This window comes from Penicillium concentricum (assembly GCF_028827145.1).
Source record: "Penicillium concentricum strain IBT 3081 chromosome Unknown utg000003l_segment0_segment0, whole genome shotgun sequence".
Classification (NCBI taxonomy): domain Eukaryota; kingdom Fungi; phylum Ascomycota; class Eurotiomycetes; order Eurotiales; family Aspergillaceae; genus Penicillium; species Penicillium concentricum.
This window is the reverse complement of record NW_026622756.1, coordinates 656,848-672,132: the sequence shown is the minus strand read 5'-3', so window position 1 is coordinate 672,132 and position 15,285 is coordinate 656,848. Positions and strand designations below refer to the sequence as shown.

The 15,285-nt window shown below is 48.7% G+C and overlaps 7 protein-coding genes across 7 annotated transcripts; 2 read left to right on the top strand and 5 right to left on the bottom strand.

The window, feature by feature from the left end:
• Positions 1-75: 75 nt before the first annotated feature.
• Positions 76-762, bottom strand: N7517_008103 (uncharacterized protein; the record flags this gene model as incomplete). Its single annotated transcript, XM_056725833.1, has 1 exon — positions 76-762. The coding sequence occupies one exon, from the start codon at positions 760-762 to the stop codon at positions 76-78; it is 687 nt and encodes a 228-aa protein (XP_056576684.1).
• Positions 763-2,320: 1,558 nt separating this feature from the next.
• Positions 2,321-2,945, top strand: N7517_008102 (uncharacterized protein; the record flags this gene model as incomplete). The annotated part of the gene is made up of 2 exons (XM_056725832.1): positions 2,321-2,435; positions 2,491-2,945. The coding sequence occupies 2 exons, from the start codon at positions 2,321-2,323 to the stop codon at positions 2,943-2,945; spliced, it is 570 nt and encodes a 189-aa protein (XP_056576683.1).
• A 331-nt stretch (positions 2,946-3,276) lies between these two features.
• N7517_008101 (uncharacterized protein) lies at positions 3,277-5,139 on the bottom strand (the record flags this gene model as incomplete). Its single annotated transcript, XM_056725831.1, has 2 exons — positions 3,277-3,825; positions 3,895-5,139. The coding sequence occupies 2 exons, from the start codon at positions 5,137-5,139 to the stop codon at positions 3,277-3,279; spliced, it is 1,794 nt and encodes a 597-aa protein (XP_056576682.1).
• Positions 5,140-6,663: 1,524 nt separating this feature from the next.
• N7517_008100 (uncharacterized protein) lies at positions 6,664-8,048 on the bottom strand (the record flags this gene model as incomplete). The annotated part of the gene is made up of 4 exons (XM_056725830.1): positions 6,664-6,895; positions 6,960-7,019; positions 7,069-7,444; positions 7,820-8,048. The coding sequence occupies 4 exons, from the start codon at positions 8,046-8,048 to the stop codon at positions 6,664-6,666; spliced, it is 897 nt and encodes a 298-aa protein (XP_056576681.1).
• A 3,051-nt stretch (positions 8,049-11,099) lies between these two features.
• N7517_008099 (uncharacterized protein) lies at positions 11,100-11,444 on the bottom strand (the record flags this gene model as incomplete). Its single annotated transcript, XM_056725829.1, has 1 exon — positions 11,100-11,444. The coding sequence occupies one exon, from the start codon at positions 11,442-11,444 to the stop codon at positions 11,100-11,102; it is 345 nt and encodes a 114-aa protein (XP_056576680.1).
• Positions 11,445-11,876: 432 nt separating this feature from the next.
• Positions 11,877-12,687, top strand: N7517_008098 (uncharacterized protein; the record flags this gene model as incomplete). Its single annotated transcript, XM_056725828.1, has 3 exons — positions 11,877-11,949; positions 12,000-12,238; positions 12,271-12,687. The coding sequence occupies 3 exons, from the start codon at positions 11,877-11,879 to the stop codon at positions 12,685-12,687; spliced, it is 729 nt and encodes a 242-aa protein (XP_056576679.1).
• A 759-nt stretch (positions 12,688-13,446) lies between these two features.
• On the bottom strand, positions 13,447-14,624 carry N7517_008097 (uncharacterized protein; the record flags this gene model as incomplete). The annotated part of the gene is made up of 6 exons (XM_056725827.1): positions 13,447-13,551; positions 13,599-13,664; positions 13,710-13,753; positions 13,858-13,957; positions 14,011-14,405; positions 14,489-14,624. The coding sequence occupies 6 exons, from the start codon at positions 14,622-14,624 to the stop codon at positions 13,447-13,449; spliced, it is 846 nt and encodes a 281-aa protein (XP_056576678.1).
• Positions 14,625-15,285: the final 661 nt, after the last annotated feature.

Sequence of the window (15,285 nt, the reverse complement as noted above, 5' to 3'; positions counted from 1 at the left end):
TGGAGTAATCAATGTCATTCAAAACCTTGGAACAGGGTTCTGTGATCGAGCGTCAATGCACGAACAAGAAGGCATTCATCGCGCTGCCTTCGCCTCAAAGGCTTGCTTGGACCAGTTGCTGAACTCAACAAGCAAATGCTGACGATGGCACTCAACAACGCTTTCCCCCGCTCCCACCGGGAAATATATCGCCAAATCAACGTCGAATCCTTGGCCATCCGCATGGTCCCTGAACTGGTGATATAGCTCTATAATTTGAGAACCATCTTCAAGATAGCCTCGAGCAGTCATCTTGGTAGTGAAAGTCGGCTCATCCTGAACAAATTCGGCAGCTTGCACATCGAAAGCCAGCGTAAACAAAGTTGGCCTCTCGCCCAGTGTCTCCAACACTGCCATTGATTTAGACTCCTTGGAAGGGCGAACAACCCAATGCTCGGGGTGGGCGGCAAGCTTCTCTGGCTCGGGAAGCATGCCACCTTGTGCGGGAAGGAACCATTGAACAAATTCCTGTGAAAGGACGCCTCGTACAGAAAGGGCTATACGAGCTGGTGTCCACTTTCCGTTCGAGTTGGAACACACTTTTTTCCACCATTCGGTACTGGCCGCCGTTTCGTCACGAAGAAGCTCGATCAGGCGGTCCTCGCCTAGCAGGCGACGAACCAGCATCATTGATCGACGTGCAAATCCTGCCTCAAGGTCCTTAGTTTCACGTTTGCTGAGAGGGCCTTTCAGGACGTCGATGGCGAAGGGAGTAGAAGCCATGTTGTTGAGTCAGAAAAAATTGAAAGAAGTTGATTTTGAAGCTCGACTCTGCGTTTTGATGGGAAAATGATAACTTTGAAAGAACTGAGGAGGGGATCTCATCTTCATTTAAATAGTTTCTTTTGCGGACGAGTTCTGAGGTCGTGGTCGGCACGCTTCGGCACGGTCGTGATTCTGTCCGCGGACGAAAAAGTAGTTCCCCAGTCCGCGCACATTTGACAAACGGGCGGTCGGATGAGGATATCACATTACGAGCAAATTTAGTGCGATTAGAAGAACATCATATATTCAATGATATCGCCCGAGCTATTTTGAATCTTTTCCGATTTAAAAGCTTTAGTTCGTGCTTTTTGGTATGCTTCGAGGAAGTGAAGTTTATCGATATAGTTGATTCCGTCCCGCATTTTTGATTCAACCTCTTAACTATATAACCGTTTTAAGACTACAAAACAACCCATATTAAGAGGCTATGAAAGATAGGATAAATGCGGAGACATACAGATTGGTATGACTCTATTTTTTTCTCAAATTTCGTCAAATTTCGGGGTTGAAAGACTTCCGTGGCCGTTAAGTATTAAAAGTCGATACCTCCCCTTCGTACACGAAGAAGTGGAGGGAATAAAGAGCTTTTCGAGCCATCGAAGTCCAATTTCATCGGAGGTCCAACCGCTCGGATCAAGCTCAAATCGCCAATCATCCGGAAGGCCATAGAACCAGGATTTAATAAAGACTTTGCCTTTAAAAATCACACACGGTGGAAGCACCCACCCGGAAGCATTCGTACACTCGATAATAGTCACCCACTCTCGATTTCCGGGTTATAAAACCGATCGGCGACCGTAGCATTCACTCCTCGTAATAACTCTCGCGGTTACCGTTAATCCTACCGCGAAACCGGTCTTTTCAAAGTTATCAATATTATCGGGGTCGATTCTAAATTAAAATATGGTTTTTTAATCGAGATTAAACCACTCCCCGATGATTTTCGGGTCTTCGCATTTCGCACGCTCGTAGCCATACCGTTTCGAGAATCGAGAGGAGAGAAGAGGATGTTATTTCACAAAATTTGTAGCCCAATTTTCGCCGACCGAAATAACCGGGGTAGTACCACGCTTTTGGAGAAGAAGATTCGCCATTTTTCGTATAGAAGAGAGCCGGGGCTGCTCCACGAGAGTCCATGAAAGAATCCATTTTTGAAGTGATCCCTCTTCAATTTCTGTCAATCTCAGGTTGTTTGCGCGGGTTTCAGAGCGATTTGTGCAGGGGTTGTTTCTTGAGGGGTTGCTTGCTGTTCTCACCTCCCCAGAGCAAACATCCTAGGGATCTCGTCCCACGGTTCTTACCTGGGTTCTTTGTGTTCTTGACTTTGACACACGATCATTCATTTAGAGTTCTGCTAGGCTTCATGGCCAACCTGTTGTGGGTCTGGTTGCTACTTATCTCGTTATTCCAGGCATCTCAAAGCACGGAGAGTGCTCGACAGACACCGCTGGATCATCCATGATGGACAAGTCGATGCCAACTTCAACTGGTACGTCGGCGATCCAATCCACATCCAATGGGCTGGTTGGAACGTCAACTACACGAGTATCCTCATGGACAACGCGACAATGGCCACACTATATTCCTAGCATGGAATCCCGATTACGCGACATACTCAGCTACTCTTGCTTGTACGCGATCTCCGGTCATAAAGTCATGGATGGTACTAACAGCTTTTTGAAATAGCTGGAAGAAATATCGCGATTGATGGATCATTCGATTGGACCGTCAGCATTGATGACAAAGCCCTATCAAAGACCAAGGAGTACAGTTTTAGCTTTGTGCCACTAGGAAAGGGTTTCAACATCCTAGCTAAGTCGTTGAAGACCTCATCCACATCGACATCCTCATCTACGCCGACTACTACTTCCACAACAAGCTCGAAGGCTACATCTTTCGATACAGGCGGACTATCCGTTGGCGCAAAAGCGGGAATCGGTGTTGGTGTGAGCCTCTGTGGCCTGGCGTTCTTCGCTGCGTTAGGATTTTTCTTTTACCGGCGGCGACAGAATGAATCATCGGGAGAGGTGACAGGAAGCTCAATGCAGGCATCAAATAGCCACTCGCAGGAGACTAAATCGGCGCCACATGAGCCTTTACCGCCACCGGCTGAGTTGGCATCTACCCCGGGCGGGAGATAATGCCAGGGTACATTGTTTACCGATTGCGTGCCCATCCGCAATGGGTGGCTAGATCGTATTGTGGGAGTCTCAACAAAAGACGATGACCGCCTCTATGATAAGTGAAGCCATTTGTTTGACTTGGAACGAGCGGGCGAAAGGGGCCATTTGTGACAGGACTTACTGAGAACTGTCCACGGCAGCTTGTGGTGGAACGTATACATTGTTTTAATATATCAGTCTCGAAGTCTATTTAATGAATGGTAGGATTTATATTGTTCCCTCGGTAGGAATGCCGAAGAAGTTCATATTTGTAATAAGGCTTTGACCGACTCCATAGCAGAATTTCGGCTTACGGTCTGCTTCCGGCAATTACCGGAAGTACAAGGCACGAATCATGCTCACCTCCTGTGTGGATGTAGTGTTGGCCCACATTTTCATCTTCAGATTCCACAGGCTTCATCGCTGCAGCCGAAGGCGCACTCAAAAAGTGACCTCCGACACGAAGCAGAAGTCCTTCACCAGCTGCGAAAACCATACCTGTGGGCCACAGGGTAATATCCAATGGCACAATAGCTCCCGGGGTGATCTTTTCCTCGCGATCGTGTCGATAAAAGACCTCCTGCCCGTCCGAGCTTGATCGTGCCTGATCACGGGAGACAGAGGAAGACGCTCTGAGGAATCCCTGAGGACCGTAGAGCTTAGAAGTCTCAGCATCCGGGATCGCGCTTGCTGGTACCGGGCACGGGAAGTTGACGCCCTCTAGCATATTACCAGATTCATCAATCTTACGGAGTTGGACAACAACATCCATATCATCCCTTTGTTTGCAGGACATCCAGAGGCGGACCTTGGTATATCCAGCGATTTCAGTGTAGTCATCGAATTTCAGAACGAAATCCTGGTCGTGGTTGTCAGTTTACCAAACCAGAAAGAAATCAAATATGTAAACAACTGGGTGGTAACTTACCGAAGTGGGAGCCGCAAGACCGTGTGCGTCGTGGTAAATGGAAGCCTCGGAGTCCCGGGGAGTCAGATTGAGTGACCTGGTGGCCGCATCGAGATAATAACTTTGCAACCGTTGTCGGCGAAGTGGAAACTCGGTTTCTGGTCTTTCCACGATGTTGGGAACAGATCCGAATCCATGAAGAGACAAGCGCAAAGAAGGCGTATCCGTTTCCCAGCCATTCATGATTCCTTTGCAATAACGATCATAGAAGCGCTGCAGATCATCGTTCGAGTTGCGTTCATACATTTCATACCATTCGAAGGTAGCATGAACACGCATCCACTTCTTCGTTGAACCAGCGCGGCGATAGGTGTCGAAGGACCCGTAGATGTGGAACGGGTTGGAAAAAGACCCCAACAGGTACATCGGGACATTGATCTTCTCAACCTCATCATACTTGCCGGCCCAGTATTCGTCGAAAAGCGGATGGGTTTTCACCATTTGGGTCATGTCTTCCACTTCATGGTTGCCGGCAACACCCCATTGGTATTTCGACACGAAGGTGTTATGCATCGCAAACCCGCCGCGGCGAAGAAGCTGGCGGTAAATATCCGTGAAACCTTCCCATGGAGCCAGTGCCTTCAAAGCCGGGTGAGATTGTCTGGAGGCGTAGCTGACTTGGGCTTTTGCCAGGTATGAATTGCCGCCCATGCAGACAGAGCCATTGCACCATGGTTGCTTTGACAAGTAGTCGATGGTGTCGTATATATCCTCCGCTTCTTGGTCACCCCAGAAAAAGAATGATCCTTCGGAGAATTGAGCACCGCGGGCGTCAACATTGACGACAGCATAACCCCGTTTGCACCAGTCTGCTGGGTCCAAGCCTTCGAATGTCTCGTATCCGGATGTCCAGTCTTTGGGAACCCCGGAGCGGTGCCAAGCAATATCGATGCTAATGCTAGACTTGCCATAGGGGCTCCAGCAAATCACTGCGGGGACTGTGGCTTCACCCGAAGAAGCTGGGCGGTAGATGTCGGCGTACACATGAACTCCGTCTCGCAAAGGGATCGCCGTGTCGCGGTCAAGGACGGAGTCGACCAGCATTTGCTTCCGCCCTTCTTCTTTGGTATGGCCTTTTGGCAGGACAATGCGCTTTGGGTCAAATTTGACATTGAATGGTTTGTATCTCGGGTGTCCATGGACGGGAATAGGCTTGACAAAGTTCAGATCCGGAAACCGAGACTTGATATTCTGGGTGGTAGTCATCGTGGAAAATTGTGTTCTGTGGACTGGTATAGATATCTTTTGGCCGTAAAAGTATCTCTTTTATGTTATGGCATGAAGTCCACGGACGAGAAGGACCTCCACACGATCTTCTGGTCCACAGCGGGGAAGGTGTTGGTCCGCGGACGAAAGAACGTCCACGGACGGGAAGAGGCTGGGAGAGACTGCGCCCTGAAGATTTAGATGGCCTGAAATCATTCAGTATTGAAGTTGTTACTCGGGAAGACAAGAAAAGAGGGAAGAGAATGGAAAGGGAAGGTTGGTGACATTCTTGTGAGTTCCCAGGAAGCATGGCCGAAACATGCGGCCTCCAAAGACACCCAACAGGTACGAAAAGGCAGGTCGATGGAGCGACGGAGATTTAATGTCCGATTCTCCGCGATCGCACTCCGCTTAACCGTGATTCCGTGTTGACTGGAGTTGAATAATATTCGGATCCAATACGTATTAGCGCGGGGCGCCGTAGTGATGATGGGGCTCTTGGCCGCCATAAGGATTCTCTATGCCTGTGGATAAAGTCTCATGTTGCCTAGCAAAGACCCGAGCAATTTAACCACAGACAGATATCACATTCAAAAAGTTTTGATAGCCACATTGATTGGACCTCTTGTTCTCAAATGCCGTGATATTACGCAGGATGCTCATCTAACTTTGAAGAAAGCACTGAAAGGTGTACATTGTACTCATATACTACATCCTCCTGTGAACTATAGCTCCGGGGCTTCAAATTATTAGGCTATCAGCCAATAAATGAAGGGTTCAAACGATCAACCCGCATACGAATGTACGCTCGAATGACTCGTCATCCTACGCAAACGCTTTCTATAGAGATAGATCGGAAGCCCTAACACCATCGGCCCAATCGTCAACGCAAACTCAACCATCGTGGGCAGCAAACAGCCTCTTCGAGCTATAATCGGCATAACCCAATAACTCATCACAAAGCCACAAGTATTCTTGATCACAGTGGCAACAATCATGATCTCCCCCGAGACAGGCCTATAGCAGTCGACAGCATAGGCGATGGCAATAGTGGGAGCAGTTGTCACGCAAGCCATACCCAATAACCAAAATGACAGGCCAGCCCCACAGCCGATCGTAGCCCACCCAATCACAACTCCGACGATTGTAAGGAGGAGATACGGGATTAGAGCTGGCAAGCGCATCTCAACTTCTCGAATGTTATTGTTGCGCTGTGTGGCCCGGACAGCAATCCGATCTGAAAATGGTCCCGCGGTACCAAGGCCGATCAGACCCCCCAACGACGAACGCAAAGTTGGCATATCCCACACTAGATGGCGAGAAGTTTTATGGAGGTGCGCTCAAAACCGAAGACTCGGTGAGGTTCCAGAAAAGGAGAAGGTTTGCCGGACCAGCGACATTCAGAGCCGCCCAGAGGATGATCGGAAACAGAAATAAGCGGAACGGCGAGATTATATCCCGTATGAGAAATGCTTTCCATTCCCTTTCCGGGGCTTTTTATAGGTGGAACTGCGACTTTGAAGGTCAGCCGGCGCCAACAATAGCAGTGGGCCGCTCGATGTTTTCGAGCTGCTCGGAGGCAACCTCGTGGTTGCTGTGCTTTATTTCTTCACCGGAGCTTTGAGTCGCACTCAGGTGCAATTCCACTGCTGTTTTGCTTCTGCGGAACCGTGTTTTGGGGAAGCAGATCACAAGGGTAATAAAGTTGAAGCAAGTCAACGCGAGGGAAAGCCAGAAGAAGCTACGCCAGCCATATCTGTGATGTGTGGGTTAGCTTTCTAGGCTCAGTCACCAAAGCAGGTAGATTTCAAATAACGAACCTTTGCGCGATATTTTCGGAGATAACAGGCCCAATAAATAGACCGAGAAAATAGCCCATGCTGATAGATTGTTAGATAGTGTAAGAAGAATCATGTAGGCGAAAATCACAAATAAACACCTGTCCAGAGACCTCTTTCATGGAGAAAGAGCATATCTGCAACAACCTGCACTAGAATTGTCTCACTGGTGGCCGTGGCAATTCCATTCACAACGCGTGCAGCAAGCATGCTGCTATATGACCCAGCCAGGGCTTGCCAGATACAAGAAACGATGCCAAGCAGGCAAAAGACGAGACTTGTCAGACGGCGACAGAAGATATTTGAGCAAGGGACGATCAGAAAATTCGAAAAGCCAAGGGCCAATACACACGCGCCGGTTAGCAAACTGAGCTGCGTCTCATTGAGGTGGAATTCGGCGGCGAAAAGGGGGAACATCGGTCCCATTGAAAGTGCTGATTCCACATAGTGGTATAAGTCCGTTGGAGCTTGGGGTTTGTATCAGGTAGACACATCAGCACAAGACCTGATGCACAGAGTCGACTGAGAGAGTAGAGCCGAGGTAGACGATCTGAACCTTACATTGGCTCATCATCGATGCCACCAGTAGTCCTGTGGAATTGATAGACAGCATGCGGTCGCATCGGTATAGGGAAGCTCGAGCAGACAAGACACTTGCTCTCTTCGCATTCGACTCGAGTGAAGGGATATGAGGGGCGTCCTGTTGTACGATCCGAGTCAGCAAGACTTGAACCACTCGGACGAGTTTTCATGACTTGCCTGTTCATTAAATTCGCAGAACATTAACTTGAGACGAGACGATCAATTAGCTTCGTGATCATATCACCGACGAGATCACTTACAATTGTCTTCATCGATGCAGTCACCATTCATGCCATGTTGACATGATGTTGTATCCAGTTCGTCGAACTCTCTGGCCGTCGCTTCGAAGCAGGTGCGCTGAGTGCACCGGGCAACTTCTGAAACCCAAAGGCGCGTGACGAACCCACTTGTGACGAGAACTCGTACAGTCGTAACGAGATAAGACCTCGCGATGGGGACGGCGAGAGGTTCATACTCCCCGCTGTTCATGGGGTGAAAGCGGTAAGGTCGAGGGCGGAAGACGCGATGGAGCACGCGTCGTAGTGCCACCTTGGACTTATCTCCGATCCGGCGACAGGACTCCCCATAAGGATGTTTCACGGGTGGCGATGGGCTGTTCCTATGAACAATGGCATAAGAATCAATGATGGTGTTGTGTTTTGGAGCACAAAATTGTGTACAAATAAATGATATAGCGCAACAGTGGACGCGATAAATCACTCACATTGCCAGGAAGAATGGACGTCCCAAGCTTCTATGCAGCGAAGCTCACAATCGGATGTCCGTACCTGTTATTGGCCCGCTCCTTTAATTCATAATCTTCACCTAGGGTATGCTGCGTGGTCTGAAGCGACGGGGCTGGGAATATTTTTTAAGCCATGGCTTTGTGTAGAGCACTAACGGGGATGCTGCATCCTTGGGGCCCTCTGGTGCGATGTCAATGGTTCACTGTCATTCATTACCTTTAGGTCGGAGATACCTTTCATGACTCAGATGTTCTGGTGGACCAGGGACGAAGAGACGGCAAAGAGCTGTGGCCCTTGCGCTGGTGCATTGTGGTCAAATGTCCTCGGTTCTATTGAAATCGCATCGTCTTCAGGATCAGTAGAGTTCCAGACAGGTCAGGCTAAGATTCACATACCTGCGACGTGGATATTCGCGCTTTTGCCTTGGGAATACACACAGGGGCTGTACAGTAGATCAGCTCAATCGGCTGCTGTGTCGGAGAGACATCTTCGCATAGACACCACTTGGACCAGCCAGCCTAAGTCTTGTCTCTTTAGTCAGCTGGCTGGTTGGCACAGTTAATCTGCTGAGAAAAATATCTTTCACAAGGACTGTCTGGCTTGCTGGTCCACGTTGTATTATATATTTGTCAGTACAGTACGAATTCCAGTACTCGATCAAAGGGGAGAACTTACCAAGTGCCTCAGACACAAGCCTGCGCGACTTTGCAGAGTCAAGTGAATTGATCGTAGAGCAAATTGCCCGGGGTAGAGAACGTATTTATAGGCTTTACGGCTTCAGTCACCTACAAGCTTGGTAGGAAGCATTGAGGGACACCTCTCTTAATTGAGGCCTATTGAAACCCATGTCTTCTTTCTACCACAACTATTTGCAGTGACATTTCTGATGTTTTGGATGCTCAGGGAGAGAGATGAGTAAGAGTCGTGGTGAGAAAAAGTGAGGCTGAGTCGATCAAGAAACGTTGGCTGACTGTTGAATCTGTCAGAGCCCTCTTAAATTGAGGGTTTGGGGAGATATTCAATCCGCAATGACAGGCTCATATTTCTTGTTCTGATCACCTCATCTGTGAGCGACTCAACGTTAAATCACCTAAAAGCGCCTACAATTTCATCCCTAGGAATCATGGACTTTTTTTCTTAGCCTCACTTTAGTGTTGTGTTGATTGTGCTGGGCTGTGGGCCTGTCCGTCTAAGGATCTTCAATATTAGGGAACAACTCTCTCTTCCTTTGACATTCTTTCTTGCAAAAATCTCAAGTCCCGAACAGAGACCTTGGGCACCTGAGACTTTAATAATTTAACGGTCGCTCCATCCAATTGAGCCAAAAGATCATTCCTGTCTCCCATCAGACTAAAGAAGGTTTTTTTGATGTGCTTCAAATAGCACAGAAGAGGCTTTTTTCTTACTCTGTCAGTAAACCATGGATCTTAAAGCACCGAGATCTGCCTCAAAGCAAGAATATCTTACCTCATCGCACCGCATTGCCACCAGCTTGTGGAGTAAATCGATCCGCATGCCCTCCCAGATACCCGCTATAGGAAGCAGTTCATCAAAGGCTTCGGGTAAGGTTGGGTGCTTGAAAAAAGCTCGCAGATATTTGCCCTTTTTGCTTCCAGGACCCCTTTCCAGAACTGCCCACCAATGGTTTCCTGCGGTCCTGTTTATAGGACTATCGAGGTATCCTTCATAATATCGTATTCGTTGATAAATCAACCCATCCGGTGGTCTGTGATCATTCGGGAACCATTCCTGGAGTGAGCGAACAAACTCTTTTTGTAAGAGCCCCTCGCTAGGCTTAAAACAGTAAGTGGAGAAACTTAGGGAAAAGCTGGGTTTGGCCATTTTACGCACGGATTTTCTCTGTTACATAGACATCCACCATCCACCATTGTTTGCCAGGTCCGAGCTTGTTCCGAGCCGCAGTAATCAAGTTTTCGTGGTCCTGTCCGCGGAGCCTATAGTCGATATCGACATCCAACTGGTGAAGCTGTCCGTCTATTATCCGTGGTCTAACTCGATTTTCCAAACCAGCTCTTGGAACCAGAATTGGCACATTTACACTTTTAAAAAAAAACGCGTTCGTATCGGATGCATACGTTTATGTGAACTACATAAAACAAACTACCTAAAACAGAGTTACACGGACTGGTGAAATTCATTCAGGAATGCCTATAGTACCTACTCGTTGAAACTTAGTAACGTCAAGAGTAAACGGTGTTTGCTGGCGCCCTCAAAAATGCATTGCCTTCCTCTGATGTAGTACCGCCTCCAGCTACCAATAAGATTTTGTGTCCTCCTTAAACTTCAAATTTTGAGCTGCGCAAGGGCAGCCTAGGCCCTATTCATGCTGCTGTGCTGCATTACAGAGTGCGCAGTAATACCGACTCCAAGAAGGCCGGGGAGAGCTAATTCAGCGCAATTACTCATCATAGAGCCCAAGCAATGGCTGTTATCTCTACACAGAACCCTTGTCTTGCAATGACTTTTTTTTGTTTTTGCTTTTTAGTTGGTGTAGTAGCAGATGTATGCCAGGGGCTTGCAAAGCCTTAGGTTTGACCTGGTGTTATCCCAGGAACACGAAGGCCATTTAGGTGAAGGCTGTTCATAGCTCAACACGGTACATGTAAGTTGAATTTTTCTACTGTGTTTGTATTGGATTGATGGCCGTTTGAATAAAGTATTGCAACAACCCGGTTTATTCAGGTCACTAAATCAATTTCTGAATTCTGATAATTGAAGGCTCGGCCTCTCGGGGCATAGTTTCTCTCTGCTAGCCCCTTCTGTATCCTTTCCCTCATTTTGCCGGTGGGCATTGCCGGTGAGGTTTGGGCCGCAGACGTTGCATCCACTCCTGTCGAGCTTCCTCCTGGGCAACGGCTCTCTCATGTTGCAACTTTTGTTCTAAGCCCTCATTAAGGGGACTAAACGCCGTGAGAGATTTCCACCACGTCTCTGGTCTCAAGCATCGCTGCTGAAGCCGCAGTCGAATCGTAGTCTGTGACCGCTTCAAGGGTGGTTCTGGGCTGTGGGCAGCCTTGGTCTTTGGCGACGGTTGCATGTTGAAGCAATGGTCAAGCAAAGCCATGCTGTCAGATGTATCTCGCAAGCGGCGCGTCGACCGACGAGAGATATTAGCCATTATCCAAAACAACGTGGGAGAGGAAATCAGGCTATTTATCATCCTCCTTGTCATTACTATCACTGGAAAGTGCAGCGTCTAAAAATCCTGGACAACAGGTCTCGTCCCTCATTTAGTGGATCTAGAGGGGATAGAATGAGAAATTAGTGGTCGATGGCAGGTCCATACTTGGGCGGCCGAGAAAGTTGATTGTACTGTCTCCAGACTTGTCTCTCTCCCCCTATACTCAATTACTTAGACTTAAGGTCCTATCAAAGATTTTCAACGTTTTTGGTCTTCGGTTACCGGCTGGGCCCCACTGGGATGTTTATGCTTGAACGACAACATGATTTCCGTCAAACGTTCAATCCTCAACGCCTTGAATAAGATTTTTAACGCATGGGCTGAATATATAGAGGGGCTTGCAGCTTGCTTGACAGACCAAAAGCAATCATGGTCCTTAGCAGCAATGAGAAGCGTGCGTTCTTCAGACAACAGTGCCGTGAGGCATTGGCAGCCCATATACGTAGGTGGCTATATTCCCTCCATCTGATGAGACGAATTAACGCGCCTCAGTTGACCGACTTGACCTTGTCGTCGCTCCCAGCCAAGTCCGTCTACAGCCATCGGGCGGGGATGGATACGCTTGGTCGATAACGGAATCCAAAAAGAGCCTATTGCAGTCGAACTTGGGCAGTGGAAGTGTGGGCCTGTACCGGTCCATTTGCGAAGAAATAGGCCGGTCGCTTGAGGCGGTTACTCCGCAGACGCTACAGGCTGCCCAATCAGAACGGGACCACCTGCCTAGAGAAGAGGTGAGCATTTTTATCCATCAAGCCGCCCCGAGGGCCTATACAGCGCTGAAGATAGACGCAAGGCGCGACCGGCATGCAGCGAAAAGGAAAGCGGATCATTCACGGCAAAAATCCGCGAATTGGAATGCGCCAACCACGACATGAGCGGCGAGCTTGACCGCACACGCGTCCATCTGGAGGAGTCCCTCGGCGAAAACCGCGAAATGCAAGCCAAAGTCCGTCGGCTTCAGGATGAGCTGGAGTGCAATTCATCCCGAGCAAGTCACTTGGAAAACGAGCTGGTTCGTGTCACAGGGGGGATTGCCAAAGCTATGCAGGTGTTACAGGTTCATCAGGCGCAGGAGAGGAGCATGTCAGATTCGTATGGAGACAGACAAGAGAAATCCGGTGATGGCATAGACAGCACAGTGCTAGAAACGCCGGCTCCGATACGCGATGGCTCGTCTTGACCTCTTTCACATTGCGGTTGGCGGGCGTTATGCATGTACGTATAAGATCTGTTTGCTGATGAATGTCATGTTGTAGGCGAACGACAGCGAACACGTTATTGGGGCCTTTCACATCTAGACTATTTGGTGGGCCTTGCGATTACAGAAAAAAGTTGCGAAGGAGAGTCAAAGCTTCAGCGTGTTTTCATGTTTCCGTGTCGCGTGTTTACGTTATCTTATCGTAAGCTGGGGCTCCGGCCAATGGGACTTTTGAGTGGGTCTAATGTTGAACCCCCGTAATAGGAAATATCATTTTGCTTCAATGGCACCGCGATTATGGCAATACGAATGACGCGTTTTTAGCTGTAAATTTGCCGATGTTTATTTCTAATAACTTTGAAGTGAGAGTGTGGGCACGAAGGGCTTGTCTGCACTGTGGATGGCCGTGACATGAGGTTCATAGGTGAAACATTCAAGCGTGTTATATATATATATACATACATGATATATCCTTGGCTTCATATATCCCTGAATCCGTGGCATATGTTGCAGTGCCAACCCAATATGCACTCGGGACACTACCGATGTTTCCATCCACCCACACCAACACCAGAAATTAGCCCGAACAGTAAAGGCTTTCTTCGTGTACTGGTGCTCAAAGGTCAAGCAAGGCGAGCAATGTTGGTCGTTTTACCTGGCGCATACAAGAGCCAATACCCGATCACCTTCCTTGCCTGTCAATATATTCGGGAAGCCAACACCTTGCCCAACATAACGCGCTCATATACGCTTGAATGACTCGAGGTTGTGATAAGCAGTCTTATTGGCCGCGTTCACCAGCATCTTCAGTTCGCCCTCATCCCCCAATTGCTCGAAGAATTTGCTCTAATTGGTCAGTATATAGTGGGGTTAACTAGGCGGTCAAGACTTACGCGTAAAAGCTCCTCCGGTGAACAGCAGCTTTTCAGCTCCTTAGGCAGACCTTTGGCCTCGGCACTCTATAGATAGTGTGGAGGATTCTTCATGATCAGCCTTTTTATAACCTCAGCCAAAGCGAATAGCTTCAGAGTTACCGCGTCTATCTCGGCTACATCGATTTAGCAGCTGTGCTCCACTCCTACTACAACATTGATCACCGTTAGTAAACTATGCTTATGTGGCCCACTAGGTGTGCTCAGTTTCCCTACTCACCGATCCTGACTCCGCCGGACTCCGTGAGCAATATGGTGTCGGCACTTAAGGCGGCGAGGGCTCTTCCGCGACCGCGCAGATATTGAATTCCTTCGAGGACCTATCAGGCATGAGCACCACTTTCTCATATTGGGCGCTGAGACTAGCACTTACCGGCCGAACAATTGCGGCAACCTCACCCTCAGTAATAGTGCACCTCGATGCGAGGATCTGACTCACTAAGAGCTCTACTGACTCCCAGACCAAAAATACCTGATCCTCCCAACAGTAGCACCCCAGCAGACCCAGAAAGCTGGGATAAGAAAATTGACTCCTGGTTTCTAACAGTGGCTTGACAGACGAAAACTGCTGCTTCAGAAGGTGGATATTGACCAGAGCCACTTTGTTATTTCTGTGCCGGGCCAAGAAGACGGACTGTCCTTGGGAAATCACCACGATCGCCTTATACTTTAGCCATAGGTTTTGGAAAACCGGCTGAATATTCCAAGCTTGGTCTTGATCTTTCAGCTGCGCTAGTTCAGGATAAGCCGGAGCAGAAGTAGTTGCCGCTAGGTCGGACTAGGGCCTGGAAGACGGTGTAGATGGATAGGTTGGTTTTTTTAAAGTGTCCCAATCGGGTGTTCCGTCACACCACATAGTAGGAGGTCTAGATGGCTGACGCTGAATGGAATCCATCTTAGGAGCGTGTCGAGTGCGAGGGGATAGCTTTGATTTGGCGGTGCCAGGAACCCTGAGTAGAGGGAAATGTTGCGGAGTGGTTGAGGCATCCATCCTATTTAATATTAATGGAGCCGCAGAGATGGCTGCTACCCTATGGAACTAGATTGATGCTGACCCATCAAAGCCGAGCATGGGCTGTTGTACGGGTGTTCAACGACGTCAGTGATCAAGCGTTGAAAGTTGCTGTTACACAAACGGTCGTCGCGGTAGAAACCGGCCCTGCCCCGCAAAAATGTACGGGTTCAATGTTTATGCATCCCAGAATTGGAATGAGTTAAGGTACTATTTGTCTTTACTTAGAAACGATGGTGCGTATCGCCCCGGGTGAATCCCGTAATATCGAATAAAATGGTCTCGTGTATTCATTAGCCACCTCTCGTTTATCTGAAATCTACTCCTACGGCCGGAAGCGATCGGGAACCCGTCTCTGTCGAGTAGATCGACGAGTAACGGATGAGCTTGAGGGGATAGAGACCGGGAAACGATCTGAACGCCGGGTAAGCCGAGGCGATCGAAGCTGCGAGGGTACTGTTGGAATATCCGAGCCTTCTGCTCCTGTGTGTATGACTTCGAGAGGCATTTCGGTAGTCGACTCGCTAGTGATATCCCTAGCCACCGAAGAGGAAAGGAGGGCGCTGAAAGACCCGTGGCATCGACTGTATCCGTAATTAGTGAACCGACCACGGGAATAAAGGGTGATGAGTTACG